This window comes from Rhinolophus sinicus, linkage group LG04 (assembly GCF_036562045.2).
Source record: "Rhinolophus sinicus isolate RSC01 linkage group LG04, ASM3656204v1, whole genome shotgun sequence".
Classification (NCBI taxonomy): Eukaryota; Metazoa; Chordata; class Mammalia; order Chiroptera; family Rhinolophidae; genus Rhinolophus; species Rhinolophus sinicus.
Genome location: NC_133754.1, coordinates 71,967,240 through 71,985,299, shown reverse-complemented (window position 1 = coordinate 71,985,299; position 18,060 = coordinate 71,967,240). Strand labels below are relative to the sequence as shown.

The window sequence follows — 18,060 nt, the reverse complement described above, 5'->3', positions numbered from 1 at the left end:
CTATTCTGTGATTCTCAGTCCTGCCAGCATGTCCTCAGCCGAAGGATGGTATAGTTAGCGAGAAACATACCTGCCTTCTCTGATGAGGAGTACCAAAGTTCACCTTTTTCTGGAGAATTCCAGGCTCTAGCTAAGTTGTTCTGGGTTGAGCTTCAAGGACAGTTAAGCTGTGCTTGAACTCAGAACTAGGGTGCCTTTTCCTGGATAGAGCCCTGCAGTGCAGGGGCCCTGAGCAGGCTCCGCAGGGACTATTTTCAGTGAAAGTTTCTCCTGCTTCGCTTGCCCAAAGCGAGAGGGTTCTCTTCCTGAGTGACCACTGCTGCCTCCATCCTCTTGCACAGTGGTCTCGTGGTCTCAGTATAGATTCTTAGAAAGAGTCTTTCCTATATTGTATTTGGTGATTTGAGTTTAATTTAAATGTTAAAATCTAAATCCATAAAAAGTACTTTGCCACGAAAATATAGGTTCTGTAGCTGTGAAGTTGTATCTATACTTGCCTATGCAGAACTCGGGGAGATGTTTATTCTGTTGTATATGTTAGAATTGCTGGATAGGGAAATTGCAGAATAGAATGCAGATTGATTTCAGGGAAACCACTTGCTTCTAACACACTTGAGTCAACCTAGACTTGTTCCTGCTGTTTGGTGCCACAGCCAGAAGCAGCCTGTGCTGTCATCACAGTGAAAGGGTCCACATTTAGGAATCAACTGGTTTTCAGTATTTCTGATGTTTTTAAGTGGACTAGTAAAAAATGATGGGAAATATTTAAAAATATGTTTTTGTTTGTTTGTTGTTTGTTGCTTTTTTTTTTCTATAGTCTTGCCATTAATGCCTATGAATTTTAGGAGAATAGTTACTGACTTTATAGTTCTACCTTCAGCCGGAAAATGAGACACTACCCATGAAAAGGAAAGTAGGTGATTTAAATGGGTTTACATTTCATAATTTGGGTCCTGTTCAAACATCCTTACATATCCTAATCTCTTATACAGAGAACTTTTTTGCACTGCCTGCCCTTGCATTGTTTTCTTTGACCTGAATTAAAAAGAAAGCAACCTTGATTTCCACAAGGCATTAGCATGATACTTTTACAAGCCAGTGTTGTGTAGGTAGCCTAGCGGGTCTCTGGTGGGTCCAGTTGCACAGTTGCCTGACACTGTTGTGTTGCATGACCTCTCCCCTCAGGCCTCCATCTGTCGGAGCAGCCAGCCCCTGTCAGGCTTCAGCGCCCGGTGCCTGGAGGATGAGCAAATGCTCCAGGCCATCAGAAAAGCCAATCCAGGAAGTGACTTCATTTACGTCGTTGACACTCGGCCTAAGGTAAGTGTCACCATTCTGATGCGTGACTTTGCAGCTCTGAATCATGAGACTAGACCCACAGCAAAGCTAAGTGACTACCTGCTCAGGTTGCTTCATCTGCAAAGGGGCTGTTCCTTTTTGCACAGTCAGTATTTGGCCGCCCTGCATGGCTGCTTCCTGAGTGTCCTAAGCTCCTGACTCAGTCAGGTACTTTGGATATTTACCCTGCAGCAAACATTGTGCAGGATACATAGTGAACACAACAAATGCATGAGGTTTAATTTTGGAGATCGTTCTCCTAAATACACCAAATTAGTTTTTGGTTCATTTCTAAAATGACCTTATCTGCTCGGACAATATGAAATTTACTATGGAGCTCCTGCAGTTCAATTTTTGTGAGGTGTTCAGCTATTTTATTTCAAATTCAGCTTGAAGTAATCTTTATCTATGACTTGGAAAGATTTACAAAATACAATGTTAAGTAAAAAAAGTCACAAAATAATATGTATGCTATTGTGTTTATGTACAAAAAACCAAACTATAAGAATATAAAAAAGTTTATTAAAATAGAAAAAGATCTCAAAGGATAAACACCAATCTATTAAAATTCAATGGATTGGGGGAGGTAGAGAACTTTCTATTTGTCCCTTGTTTAAAAATACTATTTTACAATTATGCATGTGTTCATATGTTAATGCTGTAATTTAATAAAACAACCAATAGGAAATAATAGATCTAATCATCAAGGGGTAAGCCAAGTCCATCTCACACTCCCTCTCACTCACTTTTACATTTAACTCTAGTTAATATTAGGTTCAGTATAATTTCCAGTTTTACTCCTTCTACTCATTTTTTTGTAAATCAGTCAACAAATGGAGTCCTCAGAGGGATGTGCCAGTGAATATGTGGAAACAAAATCACCTACAAGTTCATGAAATATGTAGGACAAAGTGAGTTGACAGAGCAAAATGGCCTTTAATTAATATATTTGGCATTGTACTTTCTTGCCAATAATGAAAATATACCTGGACCTATGACTGATGAGAGAGAGAGAGGTACACAGAGCTCTAGCTTTCCATATGGGTATTTACAAGATTTACTATTAAGCAGCAAGAGTAAGAAACAGAAAATATGTACAATATAATCCCATTTATGTAATAATTACATTCTAAAAATTATATATTGTTCTTCACATTGAAAAAAATTTGAGGGTATGTATACTGAACTGTTAACAATGGTTTGTCCTGTGGGGTGAGAGGAAGATTTTTAGAAACCTTTATAAACTTTAGTTTGAAAAATTTTTTAATCATGAAAAGGTTAAAAGAGCACAAGAACCTTAAATGTTAAACACAGTTACCATATGACTCAGCAATTCCACTCCTAACTCAAGAGAAACAAAAACATATGTCCACATAAAAACTTGTACATTAATATTTATTCATTATTAATAATAGCCCCAAGGTAGAAACAACCAAATGTCCATCAACTGAGAATGGATTAATAAATGTGGTATATCCATTCAATATTATTTGGCTATAGGTTCAACATGGATGAACCTTGAAAATGTTATGCTAAGTGAAAGAAATCAGTTACAGAGGACACTATATGATTCCATTTATATGAAATGTTCAAAGCAGACAAATCTGTAGAGAAGGTGGTAAATCAGAGGTTGCTTAGGACGAGGCGAACAGGAGGAAATGGGGGGTGACAGCTAATGGGTAGAGTGATTCTTCTTGGGATGATTAAAATGTTCTAAAAATAGATTGTCATGATGGTTGTGTAACTCTGTGAACATACCAACACCACTGAATTGTACACTAAATGGATGAATTGTATGTCATGTGAATTATATGTCAATGAAGCTATTTTTAAAAAGAACGGAAGGACATAAGAACCATTAGAACAGGATGGAGGAAATATGACCAACAGCCCAAGTCACTTAAAAGTATACAGTGACATAAAGAACAGTGACTTTAAGAATAGACCTAGTCAGTGCTCCTGGGGGATATGAAAAATAATGAGAACTGGGTACTGTCCGTTGTGTAGGCACTCAGACCCTGGCAAGTTTCACTGCTTCCCTCATGTCATTACATGCTGTGATTCATGGTCTGGATCATTTAATTTGATGTTTTCCTGGTGTAAGATCAGTGCCTTACTCATACCCTTGACCTCAAAACAGTTCCCTCCGCTCATGATGGAAGTGTAGCTATGGGATAGATGTGGGTGGCACAGTGAGGCTGGAGTTACTATCAGAAGCCAGACCAGCAGCTCAGTCGTGGAGATCAATGACAAAACAGATATTGCAGCTGAACCACATGCTAGCAGGTTATATGTAAAGGATTTCCTTTGTTTTAGATAAATTCTCAAAGCACAACATACACAATATGCATTTCTGACTGGGGAAAAAGCAGTCTCTGCTTGAAGGTTCTCACCTGAAGATGCCAGAAAAATCTCTGACTTTTACTTTGCTCTTTTGATTTGTGTTGTTTTTTTTCTGGCTCATTATCCTTTAACCCCTTCCTTCTAACCTGGACTGCTTTCCTTCATCTTCATCGTACCATTTGTCTAAGTCAGCTGGAGCGCTTCTGAATTTCCTAACCGTCAGAAATGACACGGTGGATACCTGCTTCTTAGACATGTGTACGTACTGAAGACTAGACAAGGAAGGAAGGAAGGAAAGACAGGGCCTTTACTGGATTGCGATGTCCTTCCCCTATCGTGTTTTCCCAGATTTAAATAAAGACAAACAGATTCGCCTACTGACTTAAGGGCCAGGGATGCAAGTGTGTATTATGTTATGTAAACTTCCTGGGAAATGTGGCAGCTGCTGAGCCGGGCATATTCCAGATTTAAAATAAATTAATCCAAAGGATTTGATTTGAAGTGGTATATTTAGCACTAAGTGTGTTTACTCTCAGCAAATAAGAAGTCTGATGCTGATCCAGTAAAGAAAATTGGTGTCTCATGCAAGTTGTGCCCTCTTTTCATATTTGCCAGTGCGTGTACACAAACACACACACACTCTCCACATGAGTTTTAAACTGTTTGCTTAGAGCTTTCATTCTTTTCAAGATCATGTCTGTTGATTTTTGTTCCAGAGTATGTTAGGCTTCCTTGGTAGCCAGGAAACTGAGTTCATGTTTGTTATAGATGGTGGGCAGTGGCACATGGGGCACTGGTCAGGTTTGCTCACAGTTTTAATTAAAAAGAGGAAGGGTTAGGAGGCTGCTGGGATCAGTGTTGTCCTTTGAGCAGGGCTTGCCCCAGATGCTGCCTGTTCAGATGAAAGCCTTCTGAATTGCTTGTTGACATTAAAATCGTGAGAGGTAAAGGCAGTGAGATCCTCAGCATGTATTGAATATCCACTCAAAAACACTACACCCTTGAGGTCATAAATTACTGCTAGGATTTGGTGCATTAAAAAGATACGAAATTGTGTTGATGCCACAGCTGTTGAGTTGTAAAATGAGAGATAACTCACTTTGTCTCAGTTGTGTTCATGACTTTATTATTAATTTGTTCTGGGACTTTGCTGAGCTTGTAAAAATGCCAGGCAATTTGTCATTTAATTCTTATAATAATCTTGCGAATTAGGAGATATTCTTTTCTTCTTACGGATAAGGTATTCTTATGGATATAATAGATTTAGAAAGGTTAAATGATTCACTCAAGGTCACCTAGTTCAGGCCACAGCCCAGATTCAAATCCAGGCTTATCTGACGCCAAAGCCCCTTCTCCTGTTTGACCACGGGTGCTGTCTGTTGACAAAAATCTCCAGAGGAGCCTTGTGTCCACTGTCAGGCCCAGGAGGATTGCACCCTCTGAGCACAGACTCAGTGAAGATAGAGACTCAGAGCTGAAGAACCCACTACAAGCTCATCCAAAGTCAGGCCAGGGCCAGAGAAGCAAGAAGGGCTGTGCGCTGTGCTGATGCCAGCTCCTAGGGACGTATTGGGGAGCCATAAAGAGAAGGGGGGAGGTAAGGCAGGCGCCCGCCTCAGCTAACACTCAGCCTTTCCTCCTCGCTTCTTCTCCAAAGGCAGCTCTGCGGTTATGGCTTCTCATTTCACCTTGTAAGTGATTTTTCCGTTGTAGAGATAATCTGTCACATTGGAAGTTTTTCTTTTCTTCTCTCATTACAGGAATCAGTAATTAGGTGGTTTCTACTCACGGAGTCATGTGAGGGGAGATTAGCGATAATCAGTCGTAAGGGTTGGGGTGCCTGTAAGGGGAGAATCTTGGGCCTCATTTCCTAGTGGGATATGTATGTAGCATACTTGCTGATGGCCACCACTGGTAGTGAGCGGGGAAAGGGAATTGGAGAGAGACAGCAGTGGAACAGTCTGTTTTTCCCTTTTTTTGGCAGGACAAGGATGGAGGAATTTCCCATGTGTCAGGTGGACACTGAGGAAGGATGCTGTTCATGAGCCATTTTACTGTTATCCCTCCTGAGAGGGCTTGTCCCATGGAGGCTCCCAGCAGCAAGGGACTGTGGGTCACATGTGCGAAGGGAAGCTGAGGGGATTGGAATAAGGCTGAAGCCAAGGTGGCCCTCATGTCAGTGAACTGTGTACCTCCTGCCCCCAAGAGCCCACAGACATGCCTTAGGAGACTCAGCATGTGGATACTTAGGCTGGAGAGGACAGTGATGGTCCGTAAGTGTTAACCAGAGAAACAGCGACAACCGATGGAGCGAGAATTGCAGTCTTGTCCAGCTTTGTAAAGAGATATTACCTCTTCTCTTTTCCCTCCTAGATAGAGTCAGATAGAGCCTGGAAGGGGGAAAAGGAAGAAGTACCAGAGCAGACCCTTCACCAGTCCAAATAGCCTGTAGTGAGGGAAAGAGACAATTTTGCATCACACATGGGGTTAGAATTTTAAATTGAACTGGATGATGATTTCCTGAGTGTAATCTGAAAGCTCTTAATTCTGCCTAATATGTTCTTAGGGGGTAGAAAAGGAGGGTTTTGAATAGCATAGTTGTAGACAGTAGTTGCAAGAAATAAAATCATATATTTTCATGTTGATTTTACATGTTAAGGTTCTTCATTTCACCAGTTACAGACAGAGAGCAAAGGACCATCGTTTGACCCTCTGTACTAGGATGTGGCCCAATTCTCCTGCTGCCAAGGTCAACTTCTATTCTCATTTCCCAACCACATCAGATCAGGTCCCATCATTATTCAGGTATAGAATGTATTCTGCTGAAATTTTAGAAGCCAAGACTTAAGATAGTGAGCAGGCTGACCTTTAACTTGATATCAAGATTATTATTGATTTCATGGTTTTCATATGTTTATTGATTGGTTTAGGGTTAGGGGAAGAATCTGATTCTATTTCTTAACTTTCTTGGCCTGTCAACCCTCTCAACTTCATTCCATTATTCAGTCATTTGTTGCGTCAGTCAGCCAGTCAATAATTCTTCATTGAGTGCCTGTCCGGTGCCAGGTCGAGGCGTGGGGATATGGTTATACACAAGACAGCCAAGCTCCCTGTGGAGCTTATGTCTTCTATCCCATTCCAGTGGACCTTCTGTGTCATGGGCACTGAATCCCCAATTTTTCAATTTTACCTGCTCAGAATCTTTCAGTTGCTTTCTACTGCCACAGATGAAGTCTAAGCTTAATTGGCCTGTTAGTAGAGGACCCTAAATATTTTCTAGCTTCTTCTCTTGCTACTGTCACCATACGTGAACCTTCCACTCTGTTTGCACTGGTTGGCTCTCCAATATCCACCTGCTCCTTTGATTTTTGTCCCTCACTTCTTCTCTTCTGTTTTATCTGGAATACCCTTCCTTTTCTCTCTCTCTTTCCGGAGTATTATAGTCCATCTCAAGTGCTCCTTCTTTCATGACACGTTGCCCCTGATCCCCTAGGCCACGTGGGGCTGTTCCCAATTTGAACTGCTGCCACTGTCACTGCCTTTTACCAGTCATTCAGTTCCTGCCCAGTCCTGGTGGGTGTTGTCCGTTACTGTTTGGTGTTATGTGCTTTCCTTTACATGTTCAAGTATAAGCTTATGGTGGGAGGAACAGTTTAGCCATCATTTTATTTTTTTCAGTGTCTGGCACACAGTAGATGTTCATGAAGTGTTTATTGAGAAATGGTGGGTTCTTTTTGTTTCATTTACGAGCTTTTCTGCACCCAAAGATGATGAGATTATCAAATAGCAGAGTGATGTTGGGTTAGAAAACAGGACAATCTTTCCAGTCCCACTTTTCATTTGTCTGTTGTGTTCCTTAAGCATAAATGGAAACTGAAATGCAGTTACCGCTGTTGTTTTATCTGTTTGAGACTTTTTAGGAGCGGAAATGATAGCTTTTCCTTTAGTTGTTAAATGGAGTTCTCAGCCAAAGGGACGGGACCAAATTAGACTTCCTAGTAGTGTTTCGTTTATGTAAGGGACACTATCACTTCTTGCATTTTTATTAATTATATAACTGTATTTCCTGCTTTGACGGGTCAGCTTTTGCCTTACTATGAAAGGTCCTGTGAAATATGTGGAAACTTTTAGAAAGTACCCTTTGGATGGTAGGTTAAATAGTGCCACCTTCTGTTCATGATGAGAAGTACCGTTGCCTTTCAAGAGGCCATCTTGTGTTGCTTCTTTGCTTTTAAAGACTACCAATACATTTTCCCAAGTCATAGATACCCAACTATTTAAAAAATGTGAGCAGAGGCCTAATTATAGATTAAAATAATAATAATAATAATAGTATTTTTTGTTTTATTCATTGAACTGTTTCAAAAGAGTATCTCTGTAGTATGTGGTGAGTATGCTTAACTTGAATTATGTAAGATAGAGAATAAACCCAAGGTCCATGTAGCCGAAGTTTACTTGCAAGTATCCTAGTAAAAAACTTGTAAACAATAAGCCAACGGCTTTGGAAAATAGATATACAAATCAGTGATATTTTATAATAGTTTCTTAGTAATAATGTCTAAAGGTAATTGTAGAAAAAATTTCCCCTTAAAATATTTAAAAAAATTAAAGTATGAGCATAAGTTATCTTAAAAATAGCATTATTTTAATATTTTTTCTTGATTAAGGCCAAACCCTTGATTCTCATAAGATGCTTAGGAGAAAGGGGACATTCTTTTGTAAACTGGAAACAGTGTCCTGAGGGGCTAATGTGCCTCAGCTGATGTCACATGTACTAAATCATGGAGCAGGACTACTGTGAAAATGTGATGACCTATGTGCCAGCCTGAACTCTTTACGGCAATGGCTGCCCTCTGATGTTTTCTTTTTCACTTCTAATATGTTTTATTTCTGTTGTTTAAATCACAAACCTCAAATATCTTCTTTGTAACAAGGAATTCAGGAGTATCTAAAGGAGTATTGATAGTGTCCCCCTGCCACTTGCCACCTCTGTCTTTCTGCTGTAACTACTGCCGATTTCTTATATTCTTCCATTTTTATTCTGTTTAATCAAACATACATAAACATAAACATGTATCTGTAGGTTGGTTTGTTTTTACAGAAAAAAATGGAACAACTATATCACTATTATTCTGTGGCTTAATCTTTTCATTGACCATGTCATGGGCCAATTTCCAGTCTCTCTTTCACTCTCGCTCTCTCGCTCTCTCGCTCTTTCTCTCTCTTTTTCTTTTTCTTGGTACTATTAGTAGTCCAGGGCATGAATATGTCATAATTTATCTAGTCATAGCCCTATTGAAATATTCATAGGTTTTCAGTTTTGTACTTTTATAGAAAAAAAGTTGCAATAGACCACATTTTTAGACATCTATCTTTAGGTGCTGGTACTTTTCACTGTGTTAGAGTCTCACAAGTTGGAGATCTGGGTCAAAGAATGTATGTTTCTAACTTAATTTAACTTCTTAAAATTAGCTTTTCAAAAAGTATTTATTAATGCCACCCAGTACTGCATTGTGGTCCTAAAAACTGACATTTTTTTCTGGCAGTGAGTCCTTTATGTTAGTTCTGTGCCTGGGAGAGCCCTCTGCCCGTTGTGGCAGAGGAAGAGAATGACCAGTGAATACAGTTTTCTAGGACATGATTACCCACTTAGCCAAACAGCAAGAATTGTGTATTAGCAATAATGCCGCCATTCTAGAAATCTGTATTTCCCAACTAAAGCAGGACTTGTCTCCTTCTTGATTTTGGTTACACAGGACTAGGGCAAAAAAATGTATTTCTTCAAAGTCCTTTATTATTAAACCCTGTTTGCACAAGGATACCCCCACTTCTCGTGTACAAAATTATGGTAATCAAAATGATCAAAAAGCTCTTGTAATTGGTCTCTAGATTTAAATAAGTTGGCTGGCAGCCATGCCTCTGAGATTTAGCATCTGCATGCCCTGGCTTCATTATACTCAGTGGTTCCTGCTCAAGGTTTAATTAGATGTTTGCAGGATTCTTGCAGGCAAATTGGAATGATGCAACCATCCCTATTGGATGGTGGCCTTAATTGCAGTATAATACTGGAAGAAATCATCATTTGACTTACAGACCTTTATGTTGATGGCTGTGTCTGCTGATATTCTTCTGTCAACCTGCACGTTGTAATGTCTGGTATTAAATCAGGGCAACTTGACTCTGTGACAGAATTCCATATTCGCTTCGGCAGTGACTGGGAACTGCGAGGGGCATCTCCAGAAGGGTTTACCCATAGAATGCTTCTTCCCAGCTCGGAAAAGTCCCCCACACCAACAAGTTTATGTTGAAAACAAACTCAGCACATGAGTCTGAAACTACAGAGTTCAGCACAATGCACCAGTGACTTAAAACATTCACTGTGAATGCTTTTGTGGACATCCATGAAATGTTTTGGTTGTTTCATGTGCTGAATATAACTGGTGACTTCTGTTTTGCTGTCCGTGGCAGCTTAATGCCATGGCAAATCGTGCTGCAGGGAAAGGCTACGAGAATGAAGACAACTATTCCAACATCAAGTTTCAGTTTATCGGGATAGAGAACATCCATGTCATGAGGAACAGTCTGCAAAAAATGCTGGAAGGTAAACCATTTCCTTATGCATGGAATTTAAAAAATGCAGTTAAATGTTTTAATGCCAACTTGGAGTAAGATAGTCTTTTGATTTTAACACTGTGTTTTTACCATGATGCCGTTTACGTCGGTGGGGTATGTTGGGAAGGACATCATATTGTAGTGACTCTTTAAACATTTAATAGCCTTTCTCGTATTTTTGGTGTCATCCTGAAGTGATTTTGTCTCTTGGTTAGCAGTCAGGCACTCTCCAGTGGTTTATAACATCTGAGATAGAAGTACACAGGGATATTTGTTCTTTCTCCTTTATAATAGTAGTTTGATCCATGTTCCAGGCCATTTGGAGATAGAGCAATCCTTCAGTTAAAGCAACAGCCCACTGATCTGACATGGAGATGAGGTTCATAAACTGAGTCCGAGTGGCTGAATGGCCATTAGGAGGGAGGATGTTGGAGTCCCAATCCTCATTTTCAAACAGCAGTAACCATGGCAATGTGCCCACACATAAGTCACCCCCATTCGCACCACAGTCACGTGCACCGCGACACACACACACACACACACACACACACACACACACACAGAGACTGACATACTCACCGGAAAGGAAATTACAAACACCAAGTATGTAACATAGGAGAGTCATTCATGTGGCCAAACCAGCCATAAGCTGATTAGCAGAAATTCTGCATTTCAAGCAAAACCAGCTTCATTGGCTTGTGGTCCTTGTGATGACAAAGGCCAAGGAGGAATCTGTGACCACGGTCCTCGCTTCTGGCTCTAGTAGAAACCAAAGAGCAAGAGGAAGATTTGTGCCTTGGGAACCTAGAGAGGCTGTCAGTGCTGCACTTGCACTTGGGGGGAAAGCCCTGGAGACAGGGAGCTGAGTGCTAGGAAAGCGGCTGTCTGAATAGGAAGTGTGGGGTCTGGAATGAAGAGGGACAAAGTGCTGAACGATTTTTTTCCAGGAGACACATTTGCCTTCGGTGACTTAGGCCATTCTCTGCTTAATCAGAACCACAGGCTGTAGTGAAAGCCTAACAGTGGGGCAGGAGAGAGCTGAGTGTCACAGGCAGGCCTCATTTCCATCCTCTGTCCTGGAGTCCCTGGGTCAGCTCAGTCATTGTGAAACTTTGAGCACATCCATTCCCTTCTCTGGGGCTCCCCTACCTGCCGTAAAATGAAAGGATTGGACTAATGGTTTCTTCCAGCCATGACAGCCTGTGAAATCGACAATTTGATACCCCTCGTTGCAAACACTTTAACATTCAGCATTTGAACGGTTAGAAGGAATCTCGTCCTGCATCTGAAAAAGTCACTGCCCCAGAAGCAGCTCCATCTTACTTGCACGGGAAATTTGCCACGTCTCAGGTCACAGTGAAGATACCTGGGCCTGACTCTTTGAGCCTCTTAAACCTCTGGAGATTATCCTGAGCAGTTTGCTTTTTAGGCGTCAAAAAATTTGACTTTCTTTGTACTGTTATTGAAAGGATAGTCTAACTTTAGTATGAAGAGTGTTGACCATAATCAGAGTCATTAAAAAAATATAGATTGCTATGCTTTACATTTTTCATTTCGTAATTTCATAATCTGACTTTCGAGAACATACATTTTCTTCTATGCTGAAAGTAGCTCCTAAGAGTCCTGCTGACATATCATTTTGATTTTAGTTTTTAAGTGAGCACTTATTTGGTTCTTATTGGGAACCATTTCTTGTCCTTATATCTATGGTCGGACTCACTGTTTCTAAACAACATGCACACTGAGGTCCAGAGGGCAGGTTCTTCTCTGTTTCATAAGAGATTATGGTGCTTCTGCATCACTTTTCCAGCTCAGTGCAATGAGCAAGGACAGCTTTCTGGATGCCTTTCAGGGGTCTTGACCAATGTTTGACTATCTGTTTTTACCAAGTAAATTATAAACCACTCTGAAGCCTCAGCTGATGAAGTGATGCAATTGGACGCACCTTCTGAGGTGTTTCCTCCTTTGAACAGCCGTCCTTGGCATCAGAGGCTTGACTCCTGGTCACTTGGGAGGAAGAGGAATAGCACATTTCATTCATGATTATTATCTTCTGGGTTTTTTTTTTACACCACTGTTATTGATATTATCAGAATAGATACTGAGAGTTACAGAGGACAATAATTGTTTGCATTCTGGCTGCAAATAGTTCTGTCTGTGAGCAAGAGCTGCAGGATTTTTCATCAGAAACTATAATCCAGGACCAAGTTCATATCCTGTGTAGGTCCTTTATTATAGAGCTGATTTAATTTTGTGTGATTTATAAGTTCTAAATCAAACTATTTTGTGGTAGTCATACCTCCCAATCAGATGATTTCTTTAAGTAATGTAGCAATTTTATAATTTATCAAGTGCTTTCCACAGTAGCTCCCCTTTTGATCATATAGATAATTGGTTCTTCCTTCAAATAAGAAAAGGATGATTGATTTTATGTACATATAAACAGTCCGTAGAAGAGCCTGAAATGGGGTTTTTCCAAGGCCAACGAAATTGTTATCATCAGATGTGGAGGTAAAAGTCTCCTAGGGCATCCTTGGTGTTGGGGAGGAAATCACTGAGAGGAAGGTAGAGGGGTGGACAAAGAATTACTTTCATGTCTAGGCTTGTTGAGGCTGTGCTGCACTGTAATGCCTCTTTGCAAATATCTGTTTTCAAGGTGGGGAGGTGTTTATGGAAAAGGCATCACGGTAGTGACATCTTCCTCCTTTTTCAGTCAACATGCTCCAACTTTTGGTGTTGTCTAGAAAACTGTACTTTCTTCCCACCACCTGTTTAGTGCCTGGATTCTACGTGACTATTACATTAATATTGTTGGCCGCTGTGTGGTTCTATGTAACTGACCCCTTACTCTTTGATTTATTCATTTAACTAAAACTTGAGCAACTGCCATGTGCCAGGCTTCCCCAGTATTGTCACTTCAATGATTGTATCTGATTTTCACAGCAACAGTGTGCAGTCTGTGGTATTATCTGCTCTTTCCAGGTGAAGAAACTGAGTCTCAGCAAGGTTAGACAACTCAATTTAAGATAATTTTTAAAAGAGGAAGGAGTTGAAACAAATACATTTATATAGAAACATTTAAACTTGCTTTGGGAATTAAAGAAATGGAAGTTAAAACCTCAAGGTACCATTTCTCACTTAGTTTTTAAAAAGTAAAATATTCAATACTGAAAAGAATGTGGTAAAACTGGTGCTTTAAATATTTCTAGTGTTATTTAAATTGGCTTAGAGAGACATAACATATTGCCTCCCCTTAGGGACTAATCCAAAATATGGTTTTTAAAAAGAAATATGCATGCCTATTTTTATAGTAGTGTTTTATTTATAATAGAATTTTAGAAGCCATAGGAATATTCAGCAATCATAGACTGATTAAATAATTTGCTCTGTCTCTTGAGAGAAAATATATCCATTAAAAATAATAAATGTGAAGAATATATGTGTATATTGTAACATGAGAGAATGTGGATAATGTAAGTGAAAAAATTTAGGTTATAAAATTGTACAAATACTCTGATTTACTATATGGTAAATCATATATATAAAGAAAGAGTAGGAGAGAATGCCTAGAAAAATAATTGGATTAGAATGGAAAGATGACCAGTACTTATTTTCTTTTTCCTTCTTTATTTATAAAACATTCTCTATGGTTGGTATGTTACATTAAAAAATGTGTGTGTGTGTGTATGAAATCTCACAGTTTCTGTGGGTGAGGAGTCTGGGCATCTCTCATATATAAATAGTAACCCAGGGACCCTCTGCCCAGGGTCTTACGAGGCTGCAATTAAAGTGTCGGTTGGGCAGCGTTGTCATCTGGATGGTTGTTTGGATAGGGAAGAATCTGCTTCCAGGCTCATTCAGGTTGTTGGCAGAATTCCACTGAGGGCCCTGAGTTTTGGTGGCTGTAAGCTGTGTGCCTCCCTTAGGTCCTAGAGGCTGCCCCCAGTTCTCTGCCCTGTGGACCCTACATAAGTGGTTCACAACATGGCAGTTTATTTCTCCAGTTACACAGTCTGGTATATTACATTTTAAACATATTTTTATATTGCATTTTTAAAAACACATCCTTCTCAGTATGACATAACAAAGCAGCCTATGAGCCTAGTACTTACTGTCACGTTACAGCGATCCTGTTGCTTTGTGGTTCCAGTATTAGACAGGCTCACAGATAACCACCCTACATGGTAATGATGCTGTTACACTTATGGAGTGATTTAATGTTCAATCTGTTTTACTATTTTACGATGTGTTTATATTCTTATAATATAAAACATTGTTTTATATTTTAAGATACATTTATTCAAGTAATCCTCATTGCAATCATGGTGTACCTATTCTTAGTATCCCCATTTTACAGATGAAGAAATTAAGGCACAGAGGCTAAGAAGCTTGTGCAAGCTCACAACAGTAAGTGGTAGGACCAAGATTTTCATCTTAGTGTGAATCCAGACACAATACTCTTTACCACTTGGCTTTATGGCCTCTGTAGATAGTGGGTTGGGTAGAAAGTGTCTTGGCCTAAGTGTCTGAAGACCTGGGTTTGGGTTCTTGCCTTAGTCTCTGAGTAAACGCGAACAAACCTCATCTCCTGTATTTGTAAAACAATACATGCCAGACTTATTAAAAAAATTCCTTGCAAACCATCAAGTGCTTTCCAATGTGAGGTGCATTATACTTTTTCTTGGGAAGCAATGCTGTACTTTAAAAACAAGCACTGAAGAGAATGGATGAGGTAATGGGGCTATAGATTAACTCACTCAGTCAGGCAAGTATTTGGTAGGTCACATTCCTTTTTAGGGGTAACTTTTCTCAATTTCTTTATTCAAGAGACATGGAGTAAGACAACACAATTTGCCAGGCATGGAAGTGCTTGCCTTGTGATATGATCTGTGTCCACTCAGCACAAGTTCATGAAAAAATAATTTAATACATGCCATGTCAGGCCCATGGGCGTTTTCTCAGCAAGTTGTTTTGTAGAGACACAAACCTCAGCCTGACAGTGGATCCGCTAGGAGTGGGTCCAGCTCACGGGAACACAGGCCCAATGTTGATTCAGCACTTTGGGCAATCCTGCAGTGAAGGGACCAAGCAGATTCGATGTCAAAGATTGAACATTTTTGTAGCAGGACCCAAACCGTAATCGCTTTCTTCATATCCCCTGGAATTGTGTGGCATTGACCACGGAGAAAGTGTCGTGGCAAAATCGGGTGGCCACAGAGATGGTATTTGATCTGTGCTGCTGTGTAAAGGTTCTGATCCCCAATTATTCAGAACCTTCATTGGTGTAGAAAGATAGTTTAAGCAGAGAGCTTTGGGTTTGTCCTGGGAGGCACGACTGCAGTGGGTGTGACGGTCATCCGACACCCTGCTCTGGTCTCCTTGCCAGGTTGTCCCAGGTGCACCAAGGTCAAGAAGGAACAGTTCCTACCACACACAGCTCCAAGGCTTCCGTGAACTATTTCTCTCTGCTCAGAGAGTTAAGGTTGCAGCTATCAGTTCAAATGGCCTTGTTGTTTGATACTTTTTCCTCATCTCCTGTCGAGGTGAGATGATGGCTAATTCAACCTTGAAGAAATGGAGGCGTTCAACCCATTAAAGATATTTCCTATTTAAGTTTTTCATTTTAAAGTATTTCCTATGACATAGCCTCTAAGTTTATGCTGTGAAATTCTACCAGATATGAGCTAAGAAAAGGCTGTGGAAAGGTTAATCTTTTTTAAGTTCTTCACATTCGGACGTTTTACCATTGGTAATTTCCTCATAGTACTGACCTATTAGACGACAGAGCCAATAAGGCCTGGCTGAAAATCTGGTCATTACCCTAAAAATTTAGCAAGATGGCATGGGTTTCCACATAGAAAACCCACTTTTCCCTTAAAGTGGAACTAGATAGCTTCACACAGCAACAGTTATAAGGCTTTTTAATGAGTCTTCTGCTAGGCCAACTGGTCTGTCCTGTCAGGCTTCGCTGGTCACCAATTCAGGGTCACTGGAGAAAAGAAATGGATCAAGGATATGTCCTTTGCTGTCTGTGGTGTTATAAGAAGATATAGAATGTGGCTGAGAGAGTGCTGGATGGTGCCGTGTTTCCCTGAAAATAAGACCGGGTCTTATATTAATTTTTGCTCCAAAAGACGCCTTTGGGCTTATATTCAGGGGATGTCATCCTGAAAAATCATGCTAGGGCTTATTTTCCAGTTAGGTCTTGTTTTCGGGGAAACACGGTATCAGCTAATCTAGACAATAATATCCTCAGCCCAAAGGCACAGAGGAAAGGGCAAAACCCTTTGGGTGTATGTGCTGTGGACTGGATTCCAGCTCAGTTATTTACTGGCTGTGTAACCATGGATGACTTAGCAAACCTGTTTAAGGCACACTTTTCAATCTGAAAGTTGCTAGTAAATAATACCCTGGATGGTGGACAGTGTATGCAGAGTACCAGGCACAATGCCTGCTTATAGTAAAGACATAATAACTAGAAGCTGCCACAGTTATCTCAACCATTCATCTGTTCATCAACAATTACTGAGACAATGTGTTACGCATTGGATAGAAAAATGCTTCATTCATTAATACAAAATGAAGTCACTGATTTTTCATATAGAGCAACAATCAGGCAGAAAGAAAAGATGTTGCTGGCTAATTAGCGGTGTCCCTGAGGGCTATCCCTGGGTAAGCGGATGGCTGCATGTTTTAAGTGGGTGTCAAACTGCAGACTTCATCTCTGGGTGAAATTATCAAAGGACAGGACAAGAGGAAATAAAGTGACTTAATGAGAGAACAGGGGTGATTTTTATCCCACTTCTGCTTTCTTTTGACATTCACTGAGGCAATTCAAAAATCTGAAACTTTTTACCTTTAGAATTATTGTTTTATTATTTTGTTAATCATGATGGCTTGTTTTGGGTAACTGGGACATTTACTAACTGAGTGCTTGTGGAAGAAAGTGTCTCCCATGAAACTAAAGATAGATATGGCTAATTTTAGTGACAAGGTGAGCTGTTTTTCCATAAGGCTGTAGTTGGGATTTAGCAATTCAGCATTTGCTTGCCAGTGACAATATGGTCTGAGATTTGATGAGCGTGTTGGTCCTGGCAGCTTTCTAGCTGATGTGATGAGCATGGAATGAGTCCCCACCCATGTCATCCCCTGCTGCATATGCTGCTTATTTTACCACTTCAGTTAGTTGCTGCCAACATCTGAATCTTATAAGATTCCTGGGCCTTCTTTCCAGTGCCTACTTCTAATATTTTATATCCACCCGACTTCCCAGACTCTCAACACTTTCTCCCAGTCTAGACTTCTCTGTTTCCATTTGCTTTAAGTTTTCTGTTTAGACCTTATCCTATCTTAAGCCCTACCATCAATCCTACCTCAGTGTGTATACTGACCTTGTTATTCTCTATTTGTAGTGAAAATAACATGAAGTTGGAGTCAAAGGAATTAGATACCTATTGCCATGCACTTACTGTGTCATGAGTATCTGAAACCATTCCTCTTTTAAAAATGAGATCATTATATCTACTGTAGATGGAAGGTTGTGTTGACTGAACACACAGAAAAAACCACGTAATAAAATGGGAAAACGTATTTTTTAATTTATTTGCTGCAAATGGTCTCTTTAGACTCCAAATTCACATGCAAAGCTAATAAATGCTAATAGGACATTCTTTTATGAACCTTCTGCTTGATCTTCTTTAGGCCAATGATAATTAGTATTACTACTATGTTTCCCCGAAAATAAGACCTAGCCGGGCAATCAGCTCT

The 18,060-nt window shown here is 40.1% G+C and overlaps 1 protein-coding gene across 1 annotated transcript in view; it reads left to right on the top strand.

Moving 5' to 3' along the window:
* Nucleotides 1–18,060, top strand: part of MTMR7 (myotubularin related protein 7) — a 92,719-nt gene that overhangs the window by 54,688 nt on the left and 19,971 nt on the right. The window contains exons 6-7 of the mRNA XM_019737955.2: nucleotides 1,186–1,320; nucleotides 10,150–10,282. Of these exons, the coding sequence (XP_019593514.2) occupies nucleotides 1,186–1,320; nucleotides 10,150–10,282 (268 nt within the window). The remainder of the gene's footprint in view (nucleotides 1–1,185; nucleotides 1,321–10,149; nucleotides 10,283–18,060) is intronic.